This window comes from Perca fluviatilis, chromosome 8, assembly GCF_010015445.1.
Source record: "Perca fluviatilis chromosome 8, GENO_Pfluv_1.0, whole genome shotgun sequence".
Taxonomy (NCBI): domain Eukaryota; kingdom Metazoa; phylum Chordata; class Actinopteri; order Perciformes; family Percidae; genus Perca; species Perca fluviatilis.
In genome coordinates, this window is record NC_053119.1 from 26,859,383 (window position 1) to 26,882,615 (window position 23,233).

Genomic DNA, 23,233 nt, shown 5'->3' on the forward strand with positions numbered 1-23,233 from the left:
TATATGACCGATTTGCTGTGAGAGACAAACCTGTCACTAGTTAACCTCTCAGTCAGCAGTGGATTTTTCCACTTCTTCTGCAGGATTTGAAGAGTTGAGATATCGGAGCAGATGAACACGCTTTTGTTTGAGCTGTGTATTGACACGGGGAAAACGGAGGCAATGTCTTAAAAACACATAGCACTTTTAGTTTGTCTCACCGCTCCATTCTGGATTCAACCGGAATGTTTAATGCATTTGTGTTTGACTTAAACTCTTACTGTCAGGGCCCTACCATTTATGATTGTACTTTCCCCCACTGCCCGGCACCCCACCCTTTCCTGCCCGTGCAGGACCTGGCACCCGCGCACCCATCTGTGGTGAAAACTGACTGAGCCACAGTCAGTCGCAGCAGCGTCAGTGCCCCTGCCCGAAGGCAGAACTCGGCACTATTTTTGGAAGAAAATGTTTCCATGAGCTATGAAGGAACGGAACCATTTGGAAGCTATTTAGACCATTTTGTATGGGTGGGTGGATAGAGGTGTGTGTGTTAGTGTGAGTGTGTGTTAATGTGCTCACTCTTTTCGTTAGCGGTAGGTTCTTATAGCCGTTCCTTTTGGATTTGGTTGGTAAAATACACACATTCATTTAGCATCATTACAAATCTCTTATAAAATATAGAATTTCCTATTTGCAAAGAGTGTCCAAAACATTCAGGTAGGCATCTAGCTCAATTGCAAACATTTAATCGGTTAGTCATTGGAGTGTCACTCCTAAAGTTATAGTTTCATTGCTTTTATTACATGCTTTAAATATTAACACTGTGCAGGTGCAGCCAGATATCATATAGCCACATATCAACGTACTATATATATATATATATATATATCTCTATCTCGTTTGACCTCCACATTGTACTGTGTGCCAACCATTGCCACTATGGTTTCGTGATTGCTTAACACCACCCTATAATCTCTCAAATAAAATAAAAACATCTAGGAGATTACAGAGGAAAAAGGAGATTACATGAAAGATATAAGAAATGAAAGCAATACATGAAAACAGAAAAAACACATTTTAAAGACCATAACACAGCTATGAGCCCGTTCCAAAACAATTGTTATGAACAAAAGAGACCCAAAAAAAAAGTTTTTGTTTTTAAAATTAAGTAAGCTAGCGTTTATAGCGTCAATAAAACCCTATCAAGCCCCAACCCGTGTGTTCATTAACAGGAAGTAAACCGCCCTGTGTAGCAGCGCTGCATACTGTATATGGCCATAGTTTCATAGAAGGCACGGTTTGTAGTTTAGTCAGTGTCTCTCCCACACCAACCCAGTGACTGATCCTGGGTGAGTAAGTGTATTGTTAGTTAGTCTGGTCGTGGTGCTGTGGTCAGTAGGTCCCCTCCTCCACGGTCAGTTATGTAGACTCTTTACATTCCTCAGGAGATGTAATGTCTGCCTCCCACACCCACACTGCGAACGGTTACACCTGCACGCACATTTCTTTTCACCATTTTTCACCAGCGCGTTAATTAACCTTTCCAGCTCGCCGATCACTCAGCTGGCCTTTTTGTCTCCGTGGTTACCCGTCCTGTTTCACTGCCTCCTCCCCTGGTTAGCTCATTCGTCTATGTATGTCTAAGGTGTTGGCTGACCTGCAAGCGTGACTAGCTCTGTAGTGCTGACCTGCTGTCTGACATTTGTTAACTCCGATCTGCCCGCCTGCGATACGGCCGTCTGGGGGCGCACCCTCCGGAAACGTTTGATCAGCAGCGGGACTGAGGGGTGGCGGGGGGGGAATCAGTGTCCCGTTAACTCCTGTAACAGCAGGGAATTTGGCCCAATCAGGAAATTAAAGCTCCGGGGCACAGAGTTCAGAAAGTCCACTGGAATGACAAACGTGCAAACGTGATATCTGGATAAGGATGTGTGTATCACAGGACCTTATCTTCATTCTAAACCGTGTCTTCGCTGGAAGAATAGGTTTTTCCCTATATGAGGAAATGGGGCCAGGTGATGATACATTGGCCAATTCTATCTCTTCCTGCTTGGATGAATCCTTTTGACCATTTAGTTCACAAAGAAATACTCATTGCTTGTGTCTGAGCAGCTCCTGCTTTTAACCACAAGCATTCTTTAGAAAACATTTATTACGATAAATTAAAAGCCAGTCCACAGTTGTGTAATAGCATCCGGTTTTCCTCGGTAAAATGTCTTAAAGGCTGTTTTGCAAGGCGCATGTGACAACAGGGATCGGCATGTTTTCTTTCTCTTTGCAGAATATACTACTGGTATGACGAGAGGGGGAAGAAGACGAAGTGCACTGCTCCACAATATGTTGATTTCGTAATGAGTCTTTGTCAGAAACTGGTCACAGATGAGGAAATCTTTCCTACAAAATACGGTGAGTGGTCTCCCTCTGAAGGTTCCCTGCCTCAGAAGGAACTGATGTTGTACTGCTGCCCCCTGCTGCTTCAGATGGATAGAGTCAGTGAGTGCTGGTCCAACGACTAACATTTGAAAGAAATTATAGTAATATTAGTTAGGGTTGCAGTTATCATTTATTCTCCTGATTAATTTCTCGGTTATTCATTTGGTTGTATTATCAAAAAAAATTTTAATGCTATAAAATGCTCATTACAAGAGAGCAACTTGACATATTGTGAATGTTTGAGGGACTAATCCATTTATCAACTCGTGAATTTAGCTCTAATATCATTCAAAAGGCCAAGGGTTTGACTTTTAATCCGTAAAGGATAAGACTGGCTGATATATTCTATATTTTCTTATTGTCAACAAAATCCCATGAAAAGCAAACCCCATTCCTCTGTGCCGTAGGAATATTTTTCCATGTGTTTTTATTTTTTTCCATCGTATTAAAAACATCAATGAGCCAAACTGGGTGACATTATTTATTGTTATGAACATGGTCACTGTGGTTTATGTTGAGTTGATTGAATAATCCGCCCTGCTGCTAATTGTGTTTTAATTTGCAGCTGAAAATAGTCTCCAACAATAGCACTATGTTCTGCTTGGATGACGTTTTCTAAACTGGTCATTTTTCTGACCGGTCTTAAAAGGACCAAACAGGCTTGTGGCTGAGTGTAGTATTGTACAGAAAGTACTTAGAGACAGACTTAACACATTGTTGATTTTGGTCTTTTACAGGATCTGTTGATAATATATATATATGAACAACCTAGGGTTGGGTAGCGTTTGGATTTTTACGATTCCGAACCGGTACTTTTAAAACGATTCCGATTCCTAACCGATTCTTGAAAAATGACCTCAAAAAAAGGCTCTTTTATGGATTTTTATTAAAAAAAAAAATTATTGAAAATTATTTCAATTTAACAATATATTAACATTTTTAAGCACTTAAATATATAATAAATAAGTAAACCTAAGTCACCTAACCCATAACTACAATAATTTAACAAATAACAGTTCCACTATTAACAAGTAACAACAAAATAATGTTGAGTTGGTATGCCAACCAGCTTCAAACTTTAGCAGTTCTTTAGCAGAAAAATGACTATATTCGCCTTCTCTGGCAAGATAGGACACCTGTCCTGACTTATGGCATGTCCTGCACGGATGGTGTCCAAGAGGCCTGTAGCGTACACACAGGTAGGAGTTTGAAAGGGCAGACAATTTGGGGAGGCTGTCCCACCTCCCCCACCACCAGGCTACAGGCTCTTGTCCTGAACGATAGACTAGCAGAGAAAGTGTAATATGTTTACGATTAGCGATCACTTGAGCAGGAACATTTACGGTAGCTAGCTAACGGCAGACTACAGAGAGAGGGGGATATTTTTACGTCCGTTTCAGAGCGTGTACAAAAAGCCGTCTATCAGCTGGGATGTCCGAGAATAGCGCGGACACGCGCGTCACACCGCGAGCTGGCACGTGCGCCACTCGGGCAGAAAAGGGAGAAATGATGAGATAATGACTATTACTGACTATTACTGATTATTACTGACTATTACTGATTATTACTCACTATTACTGATTATTACTGACTATTACTGATTATTACTCACTATTACTGACTATTTTCTCTGCCTAATCCGGTCTCTCCTGTCTGGTTTTGTCTCCGTTTTCCTCCCTTCAGGCAAAGAGTTCCCAAACTCTTTTGAGTCCTTGGTAAAGAAGATCTGCCGGTACCTGTTCCACGTGCTGGCTCACCTCTACTGGGCGCACTTTAAAGAGACAGTGGCTCTGGACCTGCAGGGCCACTTGAACACTCTGTATGCACATTTCATCGTTTTCGTAAGGGAATTCAACCTGGTCGACCCCAAGGAGACCTGTATCATGGACGACCTGTCCGAAGTCCTTTGCACCCCTGTCCCGCCACCCGCGCCCACCCCAGCACCTTCCGCCCCAACCTCAGCGCCCTCCCCTTCTTCACAAAACCACGTGGACGGAGAGATGAGCGGGGAGGTGGGTGGCGGCGAGACAGCAGCCCCGGGGGGTGGGGGAGGGGTGGGGGTAGGGATGATAGAAGATAAAGATAGAGAGAAGGAAAGACAGCCTGGCCCCCTTCCTCGGTGCCAGCAGGACTTACAGACCTTCCACGACCCTTATATTTCGCTGCGGCGCCAACCAACCAACCAGCGCCGGAAGGAAGGAAGGGGGTTTCCGGGGTGGGGAGGGTTTGGGGTGGCGGAGAGGGATTTGTCACGCCAGCAGGAATTGGCGTGAGCGTTCCTCCCAGGGGCAAATCCCTCCCATCTTCTCTGCAATTTAAACAAAAAAGTGTGTATGTTTTTTGTTTTATTTCACTTCAAGTTTTATTTTTTGTTGTGGGTGGGGGGGGTGGGGGGATGCAGTGTGTCCTTCACCTCCCTCCTATCCTCTACCTAACCTACAGTACAGGAAGGGGGCTCTGCTTTGCTTCAACCTACTATTGTACAGTGTTGTTAATGTGTGGAGAAGAGGCGTCGCTTCTCACCCGCGGGCTCGTCCTTCCCTCCTGCGGCGGCGGGAGGTCGGCCTGCAGGTGTACGGCCACTACGCTGGCCAGTAGGGAGCCACGTTACTGCCTGACGTGGGCGATACTAGCCAATCACTGTTTGGGTTGTTTATGTGGGGGGGATGATTTAAAGCGCTTCCTACTCAGGACTGGTGAGAATACGTCACTGCTGCCAGAGAGAAGTCCCTCTCTAACTTTCCATTCTCTGTCCCTTGTTCACCGGACTGCTCAGTCCTTCATAGGACAGATGTTTAATCGTGTGTTTAACTACAGTATAGTCACATAATGTACCCCTAACAAACACGTCCCAGCGCCTACCTGTAGAGGGCAGCAAACATGAAGAGAACGCCACAAAAACAAGGGAGACAGAGAAGAAAAATCGAAAGATTGTATGTTAGATATTTAATCCGATCAGAGTCGATCACTTTGAGGCCCACTGGCGCCCACATAAGGCTGAATCGGTGTGGTTTGCCGGTGTTTCAGCACAGCAGCAGCCCCCCCTGCACCAACACCACCACCCCCCCCCCACTCCTGCAGCACAGAAGGACAAAGACATGAGGTAATGTCTGCAGGCCCAGAGAGGCAGAGATGGAGACAGGAAGAGGGCTGGGAGTAGATGGTGTGGAGCAGCTCAGTCACTCAAAGTGCAAAACTAAAAATGTCCACTTCTGGTTTATTGTTTTTCCCGGCCCCCATAAAGAGTTGCTTTTTTTCTTCTTCTTTTTTTTTTTTTTTTTTTTTTTTTAAAGATTACCAGATGAAAATTTGTTCCGAAATAACAATAATGGTATCATTACACATGTATAGAAAAGGCACAGTCTGCTTGGACTGTACAAAGAATCGCAAGCAGGTTCTGTCAGACATAGCCTCTGTGTGGAGGAGGATTGGGTTTATGATTCTCCTTTTTTATTTATTTTAAATTTTTTTTTTTTCTTTTTTTTTTTGCAGGGTTCTTCAGTTCTGGCTCTCGTTTTTATGTATTTTAATTATTAACTAAGTTAAAAGCAATTTAATATTTTAAGCTCTGCGGATCATAATCTAATAAAAGAGAGAAATGCCACCTTGCCTCACTGTCTTTTGTATGAATGGGTTTGTGTAAATTATCCAAGAGGAAAGAAACATGAGCATCCTGTGTGCCAGCCTCAAAAACATGATGCTATTTTTAAAGGGCAACTCCACTTATTTTACACACAGTTTACTAGTCCCGAGGAGTACCACTCAGTCTGTAAAAACAGTTGTGTAATGGCTTCTGTCACTGCGGGAGCTCTGTACATAAAACAGTCCAGTTTGGGGAGTACGTATTTATAACCGAATATGTGTTGCAAACTGGGAGCATACAATTTGAAAGATGTGGAAGTTGACCAGAAAGAGAGGCCAAAATGAAAAGATGGTTGCATTATAGGACATGTAGGGTCGTATTTTGGGTGATTAAATCATACTAGTAAAATGTCTTGCGCACTACATGTCTTTGTCTCAATTATTTAATTCCCAAAGTGCAGTGATTGGTATAAAAAAATTTTTTTGCCGGATCATTACTGGACAAATATTGATATCGGCCTCAAACTCCAGTATCAGTCAGGCTCTGCTTGTGGCACGATGATGTTTTAAGCCCCCGACGTCTCCTTCCAGGCAGCGCTGCGACCGTTGACTTCAAGGCACCTAAACCATAACCATAACCATTGCCTAATCCTAGTTGGGGGCTTAAAACGCTGATAAACATGCTTGTGAGTCCCTTAACTTTATGGGAGTTTAATACTGACTCATTGGAGTGTCCCTTTTAAATCATATAATGTGGCTTCTCCATCCACAACACACTTTACATGAAGCATTCACCTTTATTGATTCAAGATACATGCAGTCACTCTTAATTTAAAAAACAAAAAGATCAAACGCATCCAAACTGGACTTTCTGTTCATTCTGTGCACCGGGATTCCTCCGTTTTTCTAACAGTCCCATCTCATTTTTATATTAGTGCATTCTGTCTTCGTGCGTTTTCACTCCGACCCTGAGTAAAAGGCTTGTTGTGACATTGACTGAAGAGATAGATGTGATGTGGATTACTGATTACTGACGTGCTCTACAGTACAACATATTTTCATTTTAAAATAAATAATATTGTTGTCATTTAACTCTACAAACTTAAAATAGTTATTTCTCATATAAAATGCTGGCAGACAGGGTCTACGTGGATCATCAGCTCACTAAAGTCTCCACCTTGGACCTGCGGGCCACCGTAGAGCCCCGCCGCCTTCTCACAGTCGCCCGCAAAGTGACGCCCTCGTTGAGTTTAAACCGAGCGATGCCACCTGCCTCGTCCAGTTGCTTGGCGCTGCAGCACGGCGTCGGCACCTTCGTGGTGTTACCGAACTTGGAGTAGTCCACCGCGTACATGCCGTCCTCCTCGGACACTGTGGGCACGAAGCGCTGCCCCCACAGGATCTCCTCCGACACGTAGGAGGTCCGAGCCTGGGTGGTGATGCCCGTGGTCTCCACCACCCCCTCCAGCACCGCGATCACTTCGATGTCCTCGTGCTGCAGGTCCAGAGCGGACAGCTCGTAGAGAGGGCTGTCCTTGTCGATGACGTGACAGATGATCAGGGGGGACACCAGGAAGACGCCGTTGGTGCCCACCGGGTTATCCAAGTGTATGTCGATCTGGTTCAGAGGCACCACCTCGCCTTCCTCGGTGGTGGTTCTCCTCACCACCTGCAGCCGCACGGTGGCGCTGATGATCATGCTTTTCCTCAGGTCGCCGAGGCGCATCATGAAGCACAGCTTGTTGTTCCGGACGGAGATGACTGCGTGCTTGCTGAAAATGAGCGTCTCTGCGCGCCGATTGGCTTGCGCGGTTTTCATAAAGATGCAGCCGAGCATGATGGCGTTGATGAGCAGCCCGACGATGTTCTGCACGATCAGGATGAGGATGGCGGAGAAGCACTCCTCGGTGACCATCCGGCCCCCGAAGCCGATGGTCACCTGGACCTCTATGGAGAAGAGGAAGGCTGAGGAGAAGGAGTGAATGTCCGTTACGCACGGGACAAAGTCGTCTCCTCTCGGGTCCAAGTCGCCGTGCGCAAAGGCAATGAGCCACCAGATCATCCCGAAAAGAAGCCAGCTGCACAGGAAGGACATGGTGAAAATAATGAGCGTGTGGAGCCATTTTAAATCCACGAGAGTGGTGAAGACGTCCTGCAAGAATCGGCCCTGTTCTCGGATGTTGGTGTGCGCTACATTGCAGGCGCCGTTCTTGGCGACGAAGCGAGCTTTCCTCGGTTTGGCCTTGAACAACTTGGGCTGCAGAACATTCTCAGCTAAACGGGTCAGCAAATAATCCTCAGGGACGAGTCCTTTCCTGGACAACATAGCGCTCCCATACTACGCGCCCACAGCCTTTCTGCTTTGAATGTACAGATTGGTCTCTGCCCTGCTGAAAGATGAAGTATTTCCCCCTTTTTTCTTACCAATCGGCTAGCTCCTCAGCAGCTGTCGGGCGCAAGAAGGAAGGAGTCTTGTCGTCCGTTTTTCTGGAGGTATGTGCGCTCCTCACGTTGCCTCCAGATCAGGCGCTTCACACAACCGCGAGGTCCCAGGAGAAGATTCTTCTTCCAGCTCCACAGCTGCCGCCGTCACTCACAGCGCCCACCGGGCGGGCATAGATGCGCCACACCGCCCCGTCCCATTGTGAATGGACCCCCGCGGTGGTGCGCACTCACCGTGGAAATTCAGGGAGATGTAAAATGTCGATGCAGGAACATAATGGGCATGCGAGCTGCCTTTTATCTTTAGATGATAAGGCTGGCTTTAGTGGCGCAGCTTGGCTCTGCGCTGACTCCGCCACTTCACCATCGCTCGGTAACGTGAGCTGGAGACGTGGTGAGGTGGAGAGGTGCCCCCTCCCCCTCTACCATCTCCGTGGTGCCCTTCCTGTGATTTTCATTGAGAATGCAGGAGTGGGCCCATTGTGCATTAAAAGATCAGTTCAGTTGTGCAGCCTAAAGGCCACAGGCAGCTCATACACTCTGAATGTATAATGGGTTAAATATAGGGCACTCTACAGTAAATCAGACTCAGGCTGCTATAAACGTCCCTTTCTATGAATAGAAAGTGGGCTGTTTACACACAGGGACAATAATTAGTCTTTTACTTAACAATCCAGTCCTGTTTTTGAAATCTGCTGGGCTCATTCTCCTTTTCATACCACCCATGGAAACTTGATTTTACAGGCCACTGTGCTCCTCTGGCATCCATAGAACTTGTCACATGGCAGTCCTGTCTGCAGCAGGCGCAGCCGCTCATCCCACTCTGCACTCTGACACCCTGAGTACACGAAGATTATCACTATGCTGTTTCTGGCTCTTTGCCTCGTCTTGCTCGACAGCATCGTGCAGTACTCCGCTCATTTTAAACCTGCGATCCGCTGATGAGTCACTTGTTTTCTTTTTTTACATGGCATAAGGTCTCACTCACACAAGCACAAAACAACTTCACTTTAGTCCTCATCCCAGTTCTTTCCCAAAACAACCCCAACAAAAAAAAAACATGTAAATGATCATTTATGTTTTATTAACAAAGAATTAACTATGTTTTATGTACAAATATTATACATGATTAAAAAATAAAAAAAGGAATATATTCCATGGGACAATTGCACTTTGAATGTCTTCCTCTAATGCTCTCTCTCTCTCTTCTTGTGCTACTTGTCTGCTCGCACGAAGGAGGTGAAGACGCTGTCGTCCTTGTCCAACAGGGCCTCGGGTCTGTCGTACTCCAGGATCATCCCCCTCTTCATCACAATCACCAGGTCGGCATTCAGGATGGTGTGGACGCGATGCTGTGCCGCGGAGGGGGAAAAAAACCAGTCACTAGATTGACACTAAATGAGTCTTTAAAAAAATATATGTATAACCAATGCTTTATCACACGCATGCCATTTTTACAAGTAAGTACAATGTTACATGTAATGGTAACCCTTTATAATAATGGTACATGAATTCTTCACTTTAGATATTTCATTCAAGTAGTGCTTCATGAACTATCAGTAATGTACCATGACTAATACTATCTCATTCATGACTTACAGGAACAATACGTTAATTAACTCATAAATTGAGGTATTTAAATCATCATGACTTCTGATTTATTAATGCTGTTTGTGTCTTCTTCATAGGTAAATATGTAGTTGAAGTGGCAGGCTAAAGAAACTGACTTATAGTGTTGTAATCATGGTGAACTAAACTTTACTTCTTCATTACTTCATCATCTTTGTGACCCTTCAAATAAAAAAAAAAAAAGTCAAGGCATTTCTTGTGTTCAGACACTTAGAAGTTAGTAAAAAGTTAAATTCATAAATATCCTACTTGGGTGAGCATTGTTCTCAGGCATACTGTTTGCCTTATGTTGTTGTGAATAAAGCAACTATAAAAATGCATCTGCAGATAACTGTATTTTGTGTCAATGCAGTGACCTCAATATAATTTGGCCAACCCACTCCTTTAATTCTTAAAACATTAAATTTGATGCCACCATTAACATATCTTATTGATCAAAGTTAAAGAGGAACCAGGTCAGCACTTCATTTGAAGGGCCACAAACATGATGAAGTAATGAAGAAGTAATGTTTAGTTAACAAATGATAACAGCAATTCAATTTCTTTTAAGAATTATTTAAACAGCTGGGACTGGTCAGGTTTTATGAAGAAGGCATGGACATCATTAATAAATCAGAAAATACCTTAATCGATGCATCCATTCATGTTTTGTCCCTGCATTAAGTCATGAGATACTATTAATCCTTTGACATTAAGTTCATGAAGTACTACATGAATGAATTCACGCTTTTAATTTTCATGCGTGAAGTCGTGCATGAATTCATGTGCCATTATTATACCGTGTTACCCATGTAATAAAAGTGGCTGTTAAGTTCATGAGAAAGAAGGTTTTTAGTTCAGGAAAATGTTCCTCCACAGTAAATACCAGAGGTTACAGTAGCTTTTTTTTAAGTCATCACAGGTTGCCCTCCCTTGTTTTATACGTTCATCTAAGATATCTAATGTGAAGAGTTATGACATTTTAACATTCATGGATGTTCTTTCTGATGATCACAAAATAACCTTAAGAATCCACAGGCAAAATTGTCCCGAAAGTCTGGCATCTGCTCGGATTTCCCCTCCCCTACTTTTCTCGCTTACCTTTTTTTTAATTTTCAGCACAATCCTACTGAATGAGTTAGACAGTTTCGCTGTCCACGCTGCACCTGTTTGTTGCTTTGCACCACTTTACAAGATTTGCATCAGCAGTGCAGGACGAAGGTCAGCACTCTCAGTGGGGAAATGGGAGAGCTGCATGCATTACTGTAAATGCGGATGGGGGGGGAGGGAGATACTCACTGCTATAGTAACCACTGTTCGGTCAGCAAAAGCAGTCATCACCACTTTCTGCAGGATGCTCTCCTGTGAGGGCAGAGGCAGAGGAAGTTGACTTACTTTCATGTTGACTGAAAATCAAAAGTACACGTGGAAGACAAAGTAAAACAAGGAGCCATTTTAAAATGTAACATGTTCCTTCGTACTGTTGAACCCTTTATCAAACTCCGGCTCTCTTGTTCCACGTCCCGGTGTGCCTGATTAAACAGTCGACCGTGTTTCCTCGGGGGCAGTGCAGCTGCGTTATAGTGAGCTAGAAATGATGTCGCTCTTTGTGACCGATCATTCAGGAGAGGGTCTTAAGTAAGAACACTGACTGCCCTCAGGCTCTGTGTGCATTTCTACCATCTTGCACTGCTCGGGTACCCAAAACACTGACCGTTGCCATGTCTATGGACGCAGTGGCTTCGTCCATGATGAGGATGCTGCTCTTCCTGACGAAGGCTCTGGCCAGACAGAACAGCTGTCTCTGACCCTGACTGAAGTTTTCTCCTCCCTCCGTCACCATGGCATCTGAAAGGGGGAACAAAAAATACATAAATATTCATTGTTTACATATTTACGTTCATATACAGTATACCGATTTTAAATCGGGGACTGCCTTTTTATGTAACATGTGACATTATATTGGTACATTATGCTATTATTAGACATCAAATCCATTACCAAATCAGCCTTTTTTCATCTCAAAAACATCTCCGGACATAACTCTCTGACTCCGTGGCAGAAACCCTCATTCATGCTTTCATAACCTCCCGTTTGGACTACTGCAATGGGGTCCTGTCTTGGGTCCCCAGGAAAACCCTAGACAGGCTCCAGTATGTCCAAAACTCGTCCCACCAGGGTCCTCACCCACACCACCACCTGGCAGCACATCACCCCAACCCTCATCCACCTTCACTGGCTCCCAATTAAGCCCTGCATCACATATAAAATCCTCCATTCTCACCTACAAACCCCTCCATGCCCTGGCCCCACAGTACCTCTCCGACCTCCATCCATACACCCCCACCCCGAAACCTGCGGTCCTCAGACGCTGTACTTTCAGAGACAGAGCCTTTATTGTTGTTGTTGTAGCCCCATCCCTCTGGAACCCCCTCCCTGCAGATATCCGTAATGCTACATCCCCTGGACATATTTTAAAAAAACTCCTGAAACACCACCTGTTCACCACAGCCTACAACTTCCCTTAGCTTAGCCACAGTCATTCTGTAAAGTGTCCTTGGGTTTCATGAAAGGCGCTATATAAATAAAAGTTATTATTATTATTATTTCCGGTAAAGAGGGCAAAGGTAAATGGCCATGAACGTCCGGCTATACAAATCAACATCTTATGGATTTTCCATTCACATCTCTGTGTTACGAATGAGGCCAAGTCATAAAACAATGCTTGAGAAACTGCTCTCCAGTGATCTTTCAGTTTAGAGTTTGTTTTAAAGATTTCTATTCTTTCATCTTTATTGGGCAGTCAAATAGAAAAGAGATAAACAGGAACCAAGGGGAAAGAGAGAGGTATAACCACTGAAATTGAAGGTTTTATATGACGCAAGGGGTGAGGTGTGGTGAATATTTTAAAATAAAATTCTATATATAGATATGAGAAAATAAAAAAGGTATATTTTTTTAGTGTTTAGCATTAAATAAGTAAACTGTATGATGAAGTAAAACATTCATTTTTCATTTCACAAACTAACTACAACTGTACATCTTTTATTAAAACTCATCACTAGCAGTAACAAAGACCCACTGCAGTTAACTGGTCTGCTTTATATGCAACTCAAGCCTCTACATTGACACTGTGCTGCTCCTTTGACTTAATTAAAGGGCAAAAGGAATTGGCCATTAACCCCTGGGTTACAGATCAATATCTTAGTGAACATTTGGCTCCAATGAACATAAATCAAAGCAGCGAATAGCTCTGCTTAAACATGTCACAGACACACACATACACACACCTCCCCCCCCCCCCCCAACAAACACACACACAAACACACATACATTTATCAGTGTCACATTGACTAAAGCAGAACTGCATCAGGTGAGATGAGCAGCATCAGTCTATTATTCCAGCAGAGTAGAGAGTGGTTGTTTTGATAAAAAAGTGTAGTAGAGGATGATGGAGACATAAAGAACTAAGTGATAAAATGCAAACCAACAACAGCTAAACTAAGGCACCGTGCAGAGAGGAGGCCCCATGAGTCAGCATCACAAGCATTCATCATGTATGTAGGTTATGCCTCTTGACGAGGAACGCGGCTCTCCGCTAATATCTGATCTGATGGTGAGACTGCTGCATTCTGTAACTATCAGGTCTACTGTGTCAGAACTGCAACCTGAAGCTGAGCTAAGAATAATGTGCCTGCACACACAACACTGGATACAGCTCCGAAAGGGAGGTCAAAGATTCATGCTCATGTGTTTTGATCCAGCAGCCTGATCTTTGTGTTGAGACACGGGAGCAGCGAGGGAAGATTGTATTTATTGTACAGATCGTTTTAAATTTGCCTTAACGGGCTTTACAATATGTACAGTGTATGACTCCCTCTACCCTTAGCCCCTTGGTTTAGTTAAATGCTAACATCAGCATGCAAATCAAGTTATGTTAAGCGGTTATAATGTTTACCATCTTAGTTTAGCATGTGCTAATTAGCACTAAACAGCTGAGGCTGATAGGACTGTCAATAGCTTTGCAGGCATTTGGTCATAAACCTAAGCCCCAGAGGGACCATGAATGTCTGTACAAAATCTCATGACAATCCAGTCCAATAGTTTTTGAGATATTCCAGTCTGGACCAAAGTGGTGGACTGACCGAGGAAAGTGGCCGACAGACCGACATGGCCATCCCCAGAGCCAGCCTGGCTAGAATGGAAGAAACTTCAGGAAGAGCAACAGACATGCAATAGATGTCTCTCTCTCTCTCACACACACACACACACACACACACACACACACACACACACACACACACACACACACACACACACACACACACACACACACACACACACACACACACACACACCTAACTATAAAGTCTGTATGTGTCTCCTTCGCATATCTCACACTGGGTGTATTGCTGGGTACCCAAGGACGTGCAGTGTTGAAGTTGGTGCTATTTGGACACGCAATATGTTCAGTATGAACAAACTTTAAATTAACAAGCGAACAGAGCTCTGTGCAGCTGCGCGGGCGGGGCTTTAGGACTCTGCAGATCAGAGTTTCAAACGGGCACTGCACTAGTTAAAACAAACAGATTTACTCACCCAGGCCTCCTGGGAGGGATTTAACAACAGGCTTCAGCTGAGCGATCTCCAGAGCTTCCCAGAGCATCTCATCTGTAGCCTTCATCTCTGGGTCTAGGTTGAACCTACACACACACACACACACACACAAACACGCAAGCATGCACAAACACTTGTATTAATTTATCACTAACTTTAAAGTTAAAGAAGCAAAGATAACGTTTTATTATGATCGCTATCTATTTGAAGTAGTGTCGCTTATGATTAACAAATATTTCAACAAGTTAGCTCCAGCTGCACTGCGTCATTCACACCTGACATGACTCGCTCTCTGCATCACCTGTCCAACATATCTTTTCAATTTGTCGACCTATGTAAGCTGTCAGAAATGTCCAGCTCTCTGCTCTGTCGAGAGACCAGACGTGTAAATAAACTTTACGCTGAAATACTTTCACTTAATCTAACTGACTGAAATATCCCAAACTACAGGCTGACAGCATTCTCAGCTTCCTTTCATCTCCAAACATGATAAAGCTTTTATGGTGACTGCCGCTGACGTCTAAAAATAAACCTCTCCATCTGAGCTTTTTGAGGAATGTCCTCTTATCTACAAACCCTCAGCTCTACTCGTGCTTCCGATAAGTGTTTTTAAAGTGTGTCACAGTTTGCCAATTGGCCCTGTTACTGGAAACATTCAGTGGTTTCCCTCTTCTACTGAAACTCGATTATCAGTAGCTCCGAATCTAAACTTCTGTGACGAGTCGTCCTGCTGGAAAAAAAAAATAGATCATCGTACCGGATGGCGCCGCTGAACAGGATGGGGTCTTGGAGGATAATGGACAAGCGAGACCTGAGGGTCTGCAGAGGCAGCTTGGAGATGTCGATGTCGTCGATCACAATCCTCCCTGGGAGAGAAACACACATCATGGATCCCACGCAATCACATCACACATAGACTACACTGCAAAGAGCAGGCTTTTCTTGCTAGCGTTTGCATGTAAAAAAAACGTTTTTTTGAAATTCCTTTTAATGAACTACATTTCACATTACTATGAGTTAAATGTAAGCGTTGATGTTTTACTGTACCCTCGAACATGTCCACCATGCGGAAGAAGGCCAAGGAGAAAGATGATTTGCCGCTGCCTGTCCTGCCACAGATCCCCACCTAAAAAAAAAACGACGCGCCTTAATCATCATTATCGCAGACATTCCATCATGTATCATATTATATTATATATATATATATGTCTGGCATTTGCGTTTCCTTTTCACAGGTTTCCTCAGTTTGGATACCTTCTGCCCAGGGTTGATGTGTGCGTTCACATTTTTGAGCACAGGCTTCAGCGTGGCGTCGTACCGGACACTCAGATTCTGGATCTTGATCTGTCCCTCTCGGGGCCAGCCGTCAGGGACCTGAGACACAGCTGAGAACGACACAGGAACATCAGTGGATTTTAGCTTTCAACTTTTTTTTTTTTACCCCTTGATATAATAGTTTATAATTGTTATCTCTACATTTTCAATCATTGGAGCCAAATTGAGATTTATGTATCATGCATGTATTTATTATGAATGTATTTTAATGTTAAAAAGACACTGGCCTCTTTGCAAAATCACTTCTGGCTGAAAGGAAAGCTGCATGTAAGACAGATTACTAGGATGTATACTGTGTAATGTAACTGAAACAAGTGGGATAAAGATACAGATAGATACAAATAGATTTCTTGTGAGCATTATGATACCCCTTGGGTTGACAAAGTAAATGTAGTCTAACTGTAAACAAAAATAAAAAAAATAAAAACACATAAACATCAGACAAGATGTTATAAGATATGATCTTTATCGTGCACCTGTTGAAAGAAGGTTTAATTTAAGATGGAATTGTGACTGTGTTGCTGCACTCACTGAGCAGTCCCTCGTAATTCTCTGGTTCAGTTTTGAGCAGGCCGTTTATCCTTTTGACTGAGCCAAGCTGTACTTCCATGTCTGCCAGGTTACGCACCATCCAGTTCATGTAGTTGGATACCTGATACATGGAGGCAGGAGAGAAGGGGGAGTGGGAGGGGGAGGGGAGGGGGAGTAGACACAAGTTGGTTAAATGTCACAGGCACACACTTCATTAGCTTTGTGATGCATCTGCCAGATAGTCCAAAGTGTTTGTCTATGTAACATCATTCATTCTGAAAATGTTTGAAATCACCAAATTTGGAGACACATGATTTTCACTGGACACATACGATATATTGAGAAAGATGCAAGTTTCACAAACATCTTGTACTATGTAGTTTATATGAATTAATTACAGTTTACACTGTTTAGACATATTTTCAGTTGGATTTTTCTCCAGTTATGAAATATTCAAAAAAACAAGAAATGGTTTAAACTACAATTTTGGTCCAGATTTTTTTTTTTTTTATATTAATCAGATACATTCTTTATAATTAAAACCTAAAAGAATGTGTCGTGAATATAGTTTAAAATGTAAAAAATAGAGTTACATATAGTAAGGGCAGAACATAAAACTTTATTCTAAATTGGGAAAGAAATATAACAAGTTTTGAAAGGTTTGGTAATCATGTAGAATATACACAATTTGCAGCGCAAACGTGAAAACCACCTGTATCGTCCTTAAAGAGTGCAGGTAGACAAGCAATAAAACTCACTCACACACACACACACACACACACACACACACACACACACACACACACACACACACACACACACACACACACACACACACACACACACACACACACACACACACAGTCTCACCATGAGGGCGTACGTCAGTCCCAGCCCCACCAGACCGGTGGACAGCTGGTTGTAGAGAGAGTTGGTGATGGAGGCTACAGCTGCCACCAACACCACACACGCTCCAATGTACTCCTGCAGAAAGAGACAATGAGAACTTTACAGCAGGGAGATCATTCTAAAAGGTAAATAAAATAACACATGTGTTCAGCTTATTGTCAACACACACACAAAAAAAGTGTTGCTAGTGTTTTCTTTTGCTTCTGTGCACATAAATCCACAAACACCTGAAGCTTATCGCCTCTGCTGCTGTGAAACACGAGAAGCCAAATGAGCGGACGAGTCGATAGATAAAACAGCACATGAACATAGAATGTGATGTTATTAAAGCCATTAAATATTCTCTTTTTCAGGATCCCAACAGAGGGAGCCAGCAATGTTAACCAAAAAAAATGTGAACCAGCTGTTGTCTGACAAACAGTAAACAGGACTGATCTGCATGTTAAAGCACTGAACAGGGGATGGATCATTACCATGCGGACCTCCAGCCAACGGTTGGCTGCTGTGAGAAAGAGAGAGGCGATGTTGTTGGCGTCAGTGTACTGCAGTAACCTCTGTCTGAACCTGGGCTCATACCTGCCGATGGAAAAAGACACGTCTCATTTGTGCTCTTATGTCCTGAGAGTCCACCAACTTGTTACTGCTATTTTCACTCGAGCAGTTTCTGGATGGCTCTGTTAATTTGCACATTTTTGGCTATTTTATTTTGTTTCTACGTAAAGCACTCTGAACTGTGTTTGTATGATTTGGTGCTATACAAATACATTTGAATTAAATGAAATGTTGCAGCGTGAATGGCTCAGTGTCAGCATTAACCAATGAACTAACTATACTAGTCTTTTTATTCACATGATAGATATGTTATTATCATTACAGTAAGTGAAATGATAATAATTACACAATTTCAACGGATTTCAATTGAATTGTTTATGGACAATAAGGAAATTTAGTCAGTGAAAATAAGATTTTTGAAATAAGGTAAGCATTTCAACGATACACAGACTACAGACTATACGCACAACATATTAAACACACTCTAGACATGTTGGAGGACAAAAATAATGACATTCTGCTTTGAGTAATAGTTGTGTCTGACATGATTTTTCAGCAAAAAAGTTAAATTACTAAAATGACATCTAATCCTCTCTTTATCAAAAAATTCAGTGTGTGTGTGTGTGTGCGTGCGCGTATGTGTGTGTGTGTGTGTGTGTGTGTGTGTGTGTGCACTGTAGTTTTAACGTTTCCACATCAAATTGAATTGGCTTCCAAACTAGTTGTGATGTCACAATCTGCACATACATCACTCTGCACACATTGAAGTAACAAAAAGCACTTTTTTTCACAGAGTTTATATCCCTCTTAAACAATGTTGTACAATAATCATCTACTAATCGTTGCTCATTCACTTAAGACAGTTTGACCTGTTAGTAATAATTACCTGAGGGCCCTTATAGTGGTGAGGCCTTCCACTGTCTCAGAGAAGTGGCAGAGTAAAGGGAGTTGGGTGCTGTCCTCCAACTGCTGCAGGTCCCTGACCAGAAGACAGAGGACACAGTGGAGAGGGAAATATCAACTGAAGCAAAGTTCAAGTAATATCAAAGATCGTAAGGTCGGAGTGGCGAGGACAGCATAACTGCGGGGTGGAACAGTGGGACAGGTTCAGAGAACAGTTGAATCAAATGAAAAAATGATTTCACTGGCTTCACTGTGACATGCAGCCACTTGCATTGGACTGATGGACAAAACTGTGGGTTTATGGATGTGTGTTCATTATTTATGGGAAATATAAGCACCAAAAAACAGGGACAAAAAGGACAAAAAAAACTTTAGTTTTGACAAGGTAAATATAATTTCATTCACCAATCAGTCTGTGCATTATGGGGAATCTGTTTCCTCTAATTGGGGACTCTGTCTCAGCTCAAATAATTTTTATTTAACTGATCTTTATTTAACGGTTCAATTATATTTTCATTAAATGTATATATCATATATCATAATATAAATGCCATTTCAAAGCCTTCTCCAAACTCAGGAATATTATTATGGTGGAAAAATACATACTACCTCTTACTTTATTGAAATGTTATTATATTTTTGGACCAAAAAAAGTCAAATCAAACAGGTTGTGTCATAAAACAATACTAGAATCATCCTTTAAAAACCCATGCAGTGTTATTGGTGTGTTATTGTAGTATGTTAACTCCTCAGATCGTAAAAAAAAATAAACCCTCACACTGAACATGGCCAGGGTGTCCTCAGTGGGAGTGGGAGCTACAGCCCCAATTACAACATCTGATGAAAACATGCAGGGGACAACAGGTGCGTGATATCCGACTCACCTCGAGGCCACCCGGAAGTATTTCTGGATGAAGTAGCAGGTGACGGCCAGTGGCAGGAGGGCGATGAGAAAGACGGGGGTCACGTAGCAGATGACGCCCAGAGCAGACACACACAGCAAGGTGGAGCGGGAGAGGCACTCCAGGGTGGTGGGGATGTGCTGGTCGATTGTGTTTGTGTCTGTGGAAAACCTGTTGAGGATGCTGCCGAGCGGAGTCGTCTCAAACAGCCTGGAGGGATGAAAACAATTAATTTACCCTTAGAATCCACTTTATTCATTATTAATGAAATTAATCATTTTTATTGTTGATTAAGATTGTATTCTTCCTAAAATACTAGCCATAATTATGTTTTAGAGCTTTCCACATATATAATATTCAACATGAATCTGCTCAGACATGCTGTGCAGTCAGCGGGTTGAATTAATGATTTCATGTGAAATACATCTGTTTATTTAGCTGTGTAAGTGAGTGTATATACAGTACATGCAAGTGTGTTATGTGCATGTGAGCGTCTTAATGTAAGTGATGTCTCCTAGGTTTTGTGTAAGGAAAGCAGATGGTAGTCTGAGTAATGGGGCGTAAAAAGGTGCTTTTAACTGCATTTTCTCGTTTAAATGATCTGTTTCAGCACACACAAACGCTATCAGCGAGCACACATATTTCTCTCTTTTCACGGGATGCCACACACACACACACACACACACACACACACACACGCACACTGAGTGTCGGACCTCATGGGGGCCAGGATGATCTTGTTGAGCAGGTCGTGGTGGAGCTCCTTGGCCACTTTGAGGCCGGTCCACTCCACAGCCACGGAGGTGAACAGACACAGGACGATGCCCAGGCAGCACAGCACGCTGAACACCGACAGATACCACGAGTGACTGAAGCCACAGCCCTGGAGAGAGAGAGAGAGAGAGAGAGAGAGAACATGACTGCAAATGTGTATGTGTGTGTGTGTGTGTGTGTGTGTGTGTGTTTAAGAAAGTGAGAGGGGGTTTGCTTGTCCAGTTATTATAAGCGTAATTAAACTCTGAGGCTGGTGAACAAAACAATCTATCTAATGTGACAAAAGCCAGTGAAGCTTTTAAAGCTGATCTAGCAAACAATTTCAAATTGATGGATTCTGTCTCAAACTTTTCTACCTTCTTTTAGTATTCATAAGTATTCAGACATTTCTATTTATGATATAAGACCTACAAATACAACCAGTTAAAAATCAAATTTCAAAAATGTATTTCAATCAGGACACTGACGTCAAGTTTTGACCATTTATTTCAGCATGGTGGCAGCTGTGGTGGGAGTGGAGGGTGGCAGGGGATGCAGGAGTGAGGAGTACTGGAGCAAGCACACACTGCACAGACCAGCTTACATGGAGCATCGATTGGGTTGGGTCGTGGATAATTAGACGGTAAAGAGAAATCCCCTCTGTGTCTGCCTGAAATCACAAGCCTCAGAGGGCTTTACGTTCTGTACAATGTATGGCACCTTCTATCCTTAGACTTTCATGGAGTCCATAATATCAAACAATTATTTTTACAATAACTACATTTGTGAAACTATTGAATTAGCATTTTGACAAATTTAAAATGAAAATAAATGAAATCAGGAACAGTTAAATTCTCGCTAAATTTGGTATTCATGACATACAACGTTTTATACTAGTATTTGTCATACTAAAAGAAAACAATCAGGGATATGGATGTAAAGAAAGCCACGTCACAACAGAAATTAGAACCTGATATCATTCACAAAATGATTGACAAATACACAGACTATATTTGATACACAGTTATGGTATCATAGTTTATTAACATCAGTAATGCCTTGGGCCCAAGGCTAAAATATATTGTATTTACAATTATTGCTCTCCATTCAAAGCTCAAATGCTTAAATTATGTATGTAAATACTGTATATTGGTCAAACAAATGACATATCAGGCCTTTATAATAATCCATTATATCAAAGAAAAAAGGCACTGGGCCCTGGCAGAGACTTGAAGTGTCAGTAATGTGTGAGTTTGTGTCTGCTAGTAGAACAGGACTTACGAGTGTTCCCACATGGATAAGTCTACAGCACACCCCAGATTAGATAAGCCTGGCAAATACACACCCAAGCTCAGCCAAACAACATATCCATGGCATTCAAGAGACAATTTGCACTTAGCTGTACATTCAGTGTGTGTGTGTGTGTGTGTGTGTGTGTGTGTGTGTGTGTGTGTGTGTGTGTGTGTGTGTGTGTGTGTGTGAGAGAGAGAGAAAGAGAGAAGTGAAGAAGAGACGACTGCATTGTTTTTAGTTGATAGGATGACACAGTGCACTTTAAACTGCTGTACCCCAACCCCAGTTATCTCTGTTTTTAGCCTCTGTGTGAAATGTGACTTGGCATTGCAATTCACAGGACAGACAGACACACACAAACAAACACACACACACACACACACACACACACACACAGTTAATAATAGATCAGCTTCACTGACTAACATCAATAATAGATCAGCTTTACTGACTAACATTATATAAACTACAGCTGGTGAACGACGAAGCTTAACCTTCGTTAATAATGATTTTGTGTTTCTGAGCATGAGTGTGTATGCAACTCTTCTTTCTGTGTGTGTGTGTGTGTGTGTGTGTGTGTGTGTGTGTGTGTGTGTGTGTGTGTGTTTGTGTGTGTGTCAAGACACACACACGAGCTGACACCAGCTGTCAGCGGTGACATACTGTTGCCAAATGCAGGGTGACATGAATGACACCCATTAGTGTGTGTGTGTGTGTGTGTGTGTGTGTGTGTGTGTGTGTGTGTGTGTGTGTGTGTGTGTGTGTGTGTGCCAATCAGAAACTCTATTGGGGGAAGAGGTCTCTGACAAAAGACAAGCTTTAAACTGAAAAAAAGGTTAAGTAAATGTATGTAGGTGACAAATTGTCTTTCACTCACAGACACAGACACTTCTATCTGTTGTTTCTAAAATCAGGATAAGTGTTTATTTCAGTTCATTTCAGTTGGGACTAAAAGCATTCAGAAATAATTTCTGCAGGTATTTAGACCAATGAAATCTACATGAATCAAACCTCTGCATCTTTGCATTTCCCAGCAGCACTTTCTCTGAGACGCATTCTGTTTCTCTAACATGCAGATGAGTGTGAGCTGCAGTTGCTTCAGGGTGTGTAAGCAAACGCTCCATCTGGAGCCTGGCAGTGTCTGTGTCTGTCCGCTCAACTGAGATTCACAAGAGTTTTACTGAGAGTGTAATTTCACTCCAGCATGGTCTCAAAAAAAACACATGATTAACTGTTGACTACTTTTCTACACATGTGTTTGTTTAAAATAAGGGCTGTAAGTATCATTATTGATTCAATTGCAGATTATTTTCTCAATTTATCGATAAATCGCTTAGTTTGTAAATGTCAGAAAATAGTGATCAAATTGCTTGTTCTGTCAGTCGGTGAAAAAC

The 23,233-nt window shown here is 42.6% G+C and overlaps 3 protein-coding genes and 1 long non-coding RNA gene across 10 annotated transcripts in view; 2 read left to right on the plus strand and 2 right to left on the minus strand.

The window, feature by feature from the left end:
• The window catches only part of mob2a (MOB kinase activator 2a), a 68,983-nt gene extending 64,298 nt beyond the window's left edge, over positions 1–4,685 (plus strand). Inside the window, exons 4-5 of the mRNA XM_039809136.1 lie at positions 2,261–2,385; positions 4,096–4,685. Of these exons, the coding sequence (XP_039665070.1) occupies positions 2,261–2,385; positions 4,096–4,685 (715 nt within the window). The remainder of the gene's footprint in view (positions 1–2,260; positions 2,386–4,095) is intronic.
• A 991-nt stretch (positions 4,686–5,676) lies between these two features.
• kcnj11 (potassium inwardly rectifying channel subfamily J member 11) lies at positions 5,677–9,375 on the minus strand. The gene has a single exon (XM_039808227.1). The coding sequence runs from the start codon at positions 8,318–8,320 to the stop codon at positions 7,151–7,153; it is 1,170 nt and encodes a 389-aa protein (XP_039664161.1). The 5' UTR covers positions 8,321–9,375; the 3' UTR covers positions 5,677–7,150.
• Positions 9,376–9,503: 128 nt separating this feature from the next.
• The window catches only part of abcc8 (ATP-binding cassette, sub-family C (CFTR/MRP), member 8), a 69,490-nt gene continuing 55,760 nt past the window's right edge, over positions 9,504–23,233 (minus strand). For all 7 annotated transcript variants that reach the window (XM_039808220.1, XM_039808223.1, XM_039808222.1 and 4 more), the window contains 13 exons: positions 20,510–20,676; positions 19,776–20,003; positions 18,875–18,967; positions 17,910–18,012; positions 17,398–17,511; positions 16,528–16,648; positions 15,916–16,046; positions 15,709–15,787; positions 15,419–15,527; positions 14,644–14,747; positions 11,759–11,892; positions 11,344–11,406; positions 9,504–9,788 (listed from right to left, as the gene is read on the minus strand). In XM_039808220.1, coding sequence (XP_039664154.1) covers positions 9,651–9,788; positions 11,344–11,406; positions 11,759–11,892; positions 14,644–14,747; positions 15,419–15,527; positions 15,709–15,787; positions 15,916–16,046; positions 16,528–16,648; positions 17,398–17,511; positions 17,910–18,012; positions 18,875–18,967; positions 19,776–20,003; positions 20,510–20,676 — 1,584 coding nt within the window. In that variant the 3' untranslated portion in view covers positions 9,504–9,650. The remainder of the gene's footprint in view (positions 9,789–11,343; positions 11,407–11,758; positions 11,893–14,643; positions 14,748–15,418; positions 15,528–15,708; positions 15,788–15,915; positions 16,047–16,527; positions 16,649–17,397; positions 17,512–17,909; positions 18,013–18,874; positions 18,968–19,775; positions 20,004–20,509; positions 20,677–23,233) is intronic.
• Positions 17,452–18,231, plus strand: LOC120563813. The gene is made up of 2 exons (XR_005640008.1): positions 17,452–17,561; positions 17,790–18,231. It is a non-coding gene; the product is annotated as an uncharacterized LOC120563813 (long non-coding RNA).

Coding starts and splice junctions, on each gene's coding strand:
- kcnj11 (XM_039808227.1), bottom strand. CDS start 8,320: ATGTTGTCCAGGAAAGGACTCGTCCCTGAGGATTATTTGCTGACCCGT.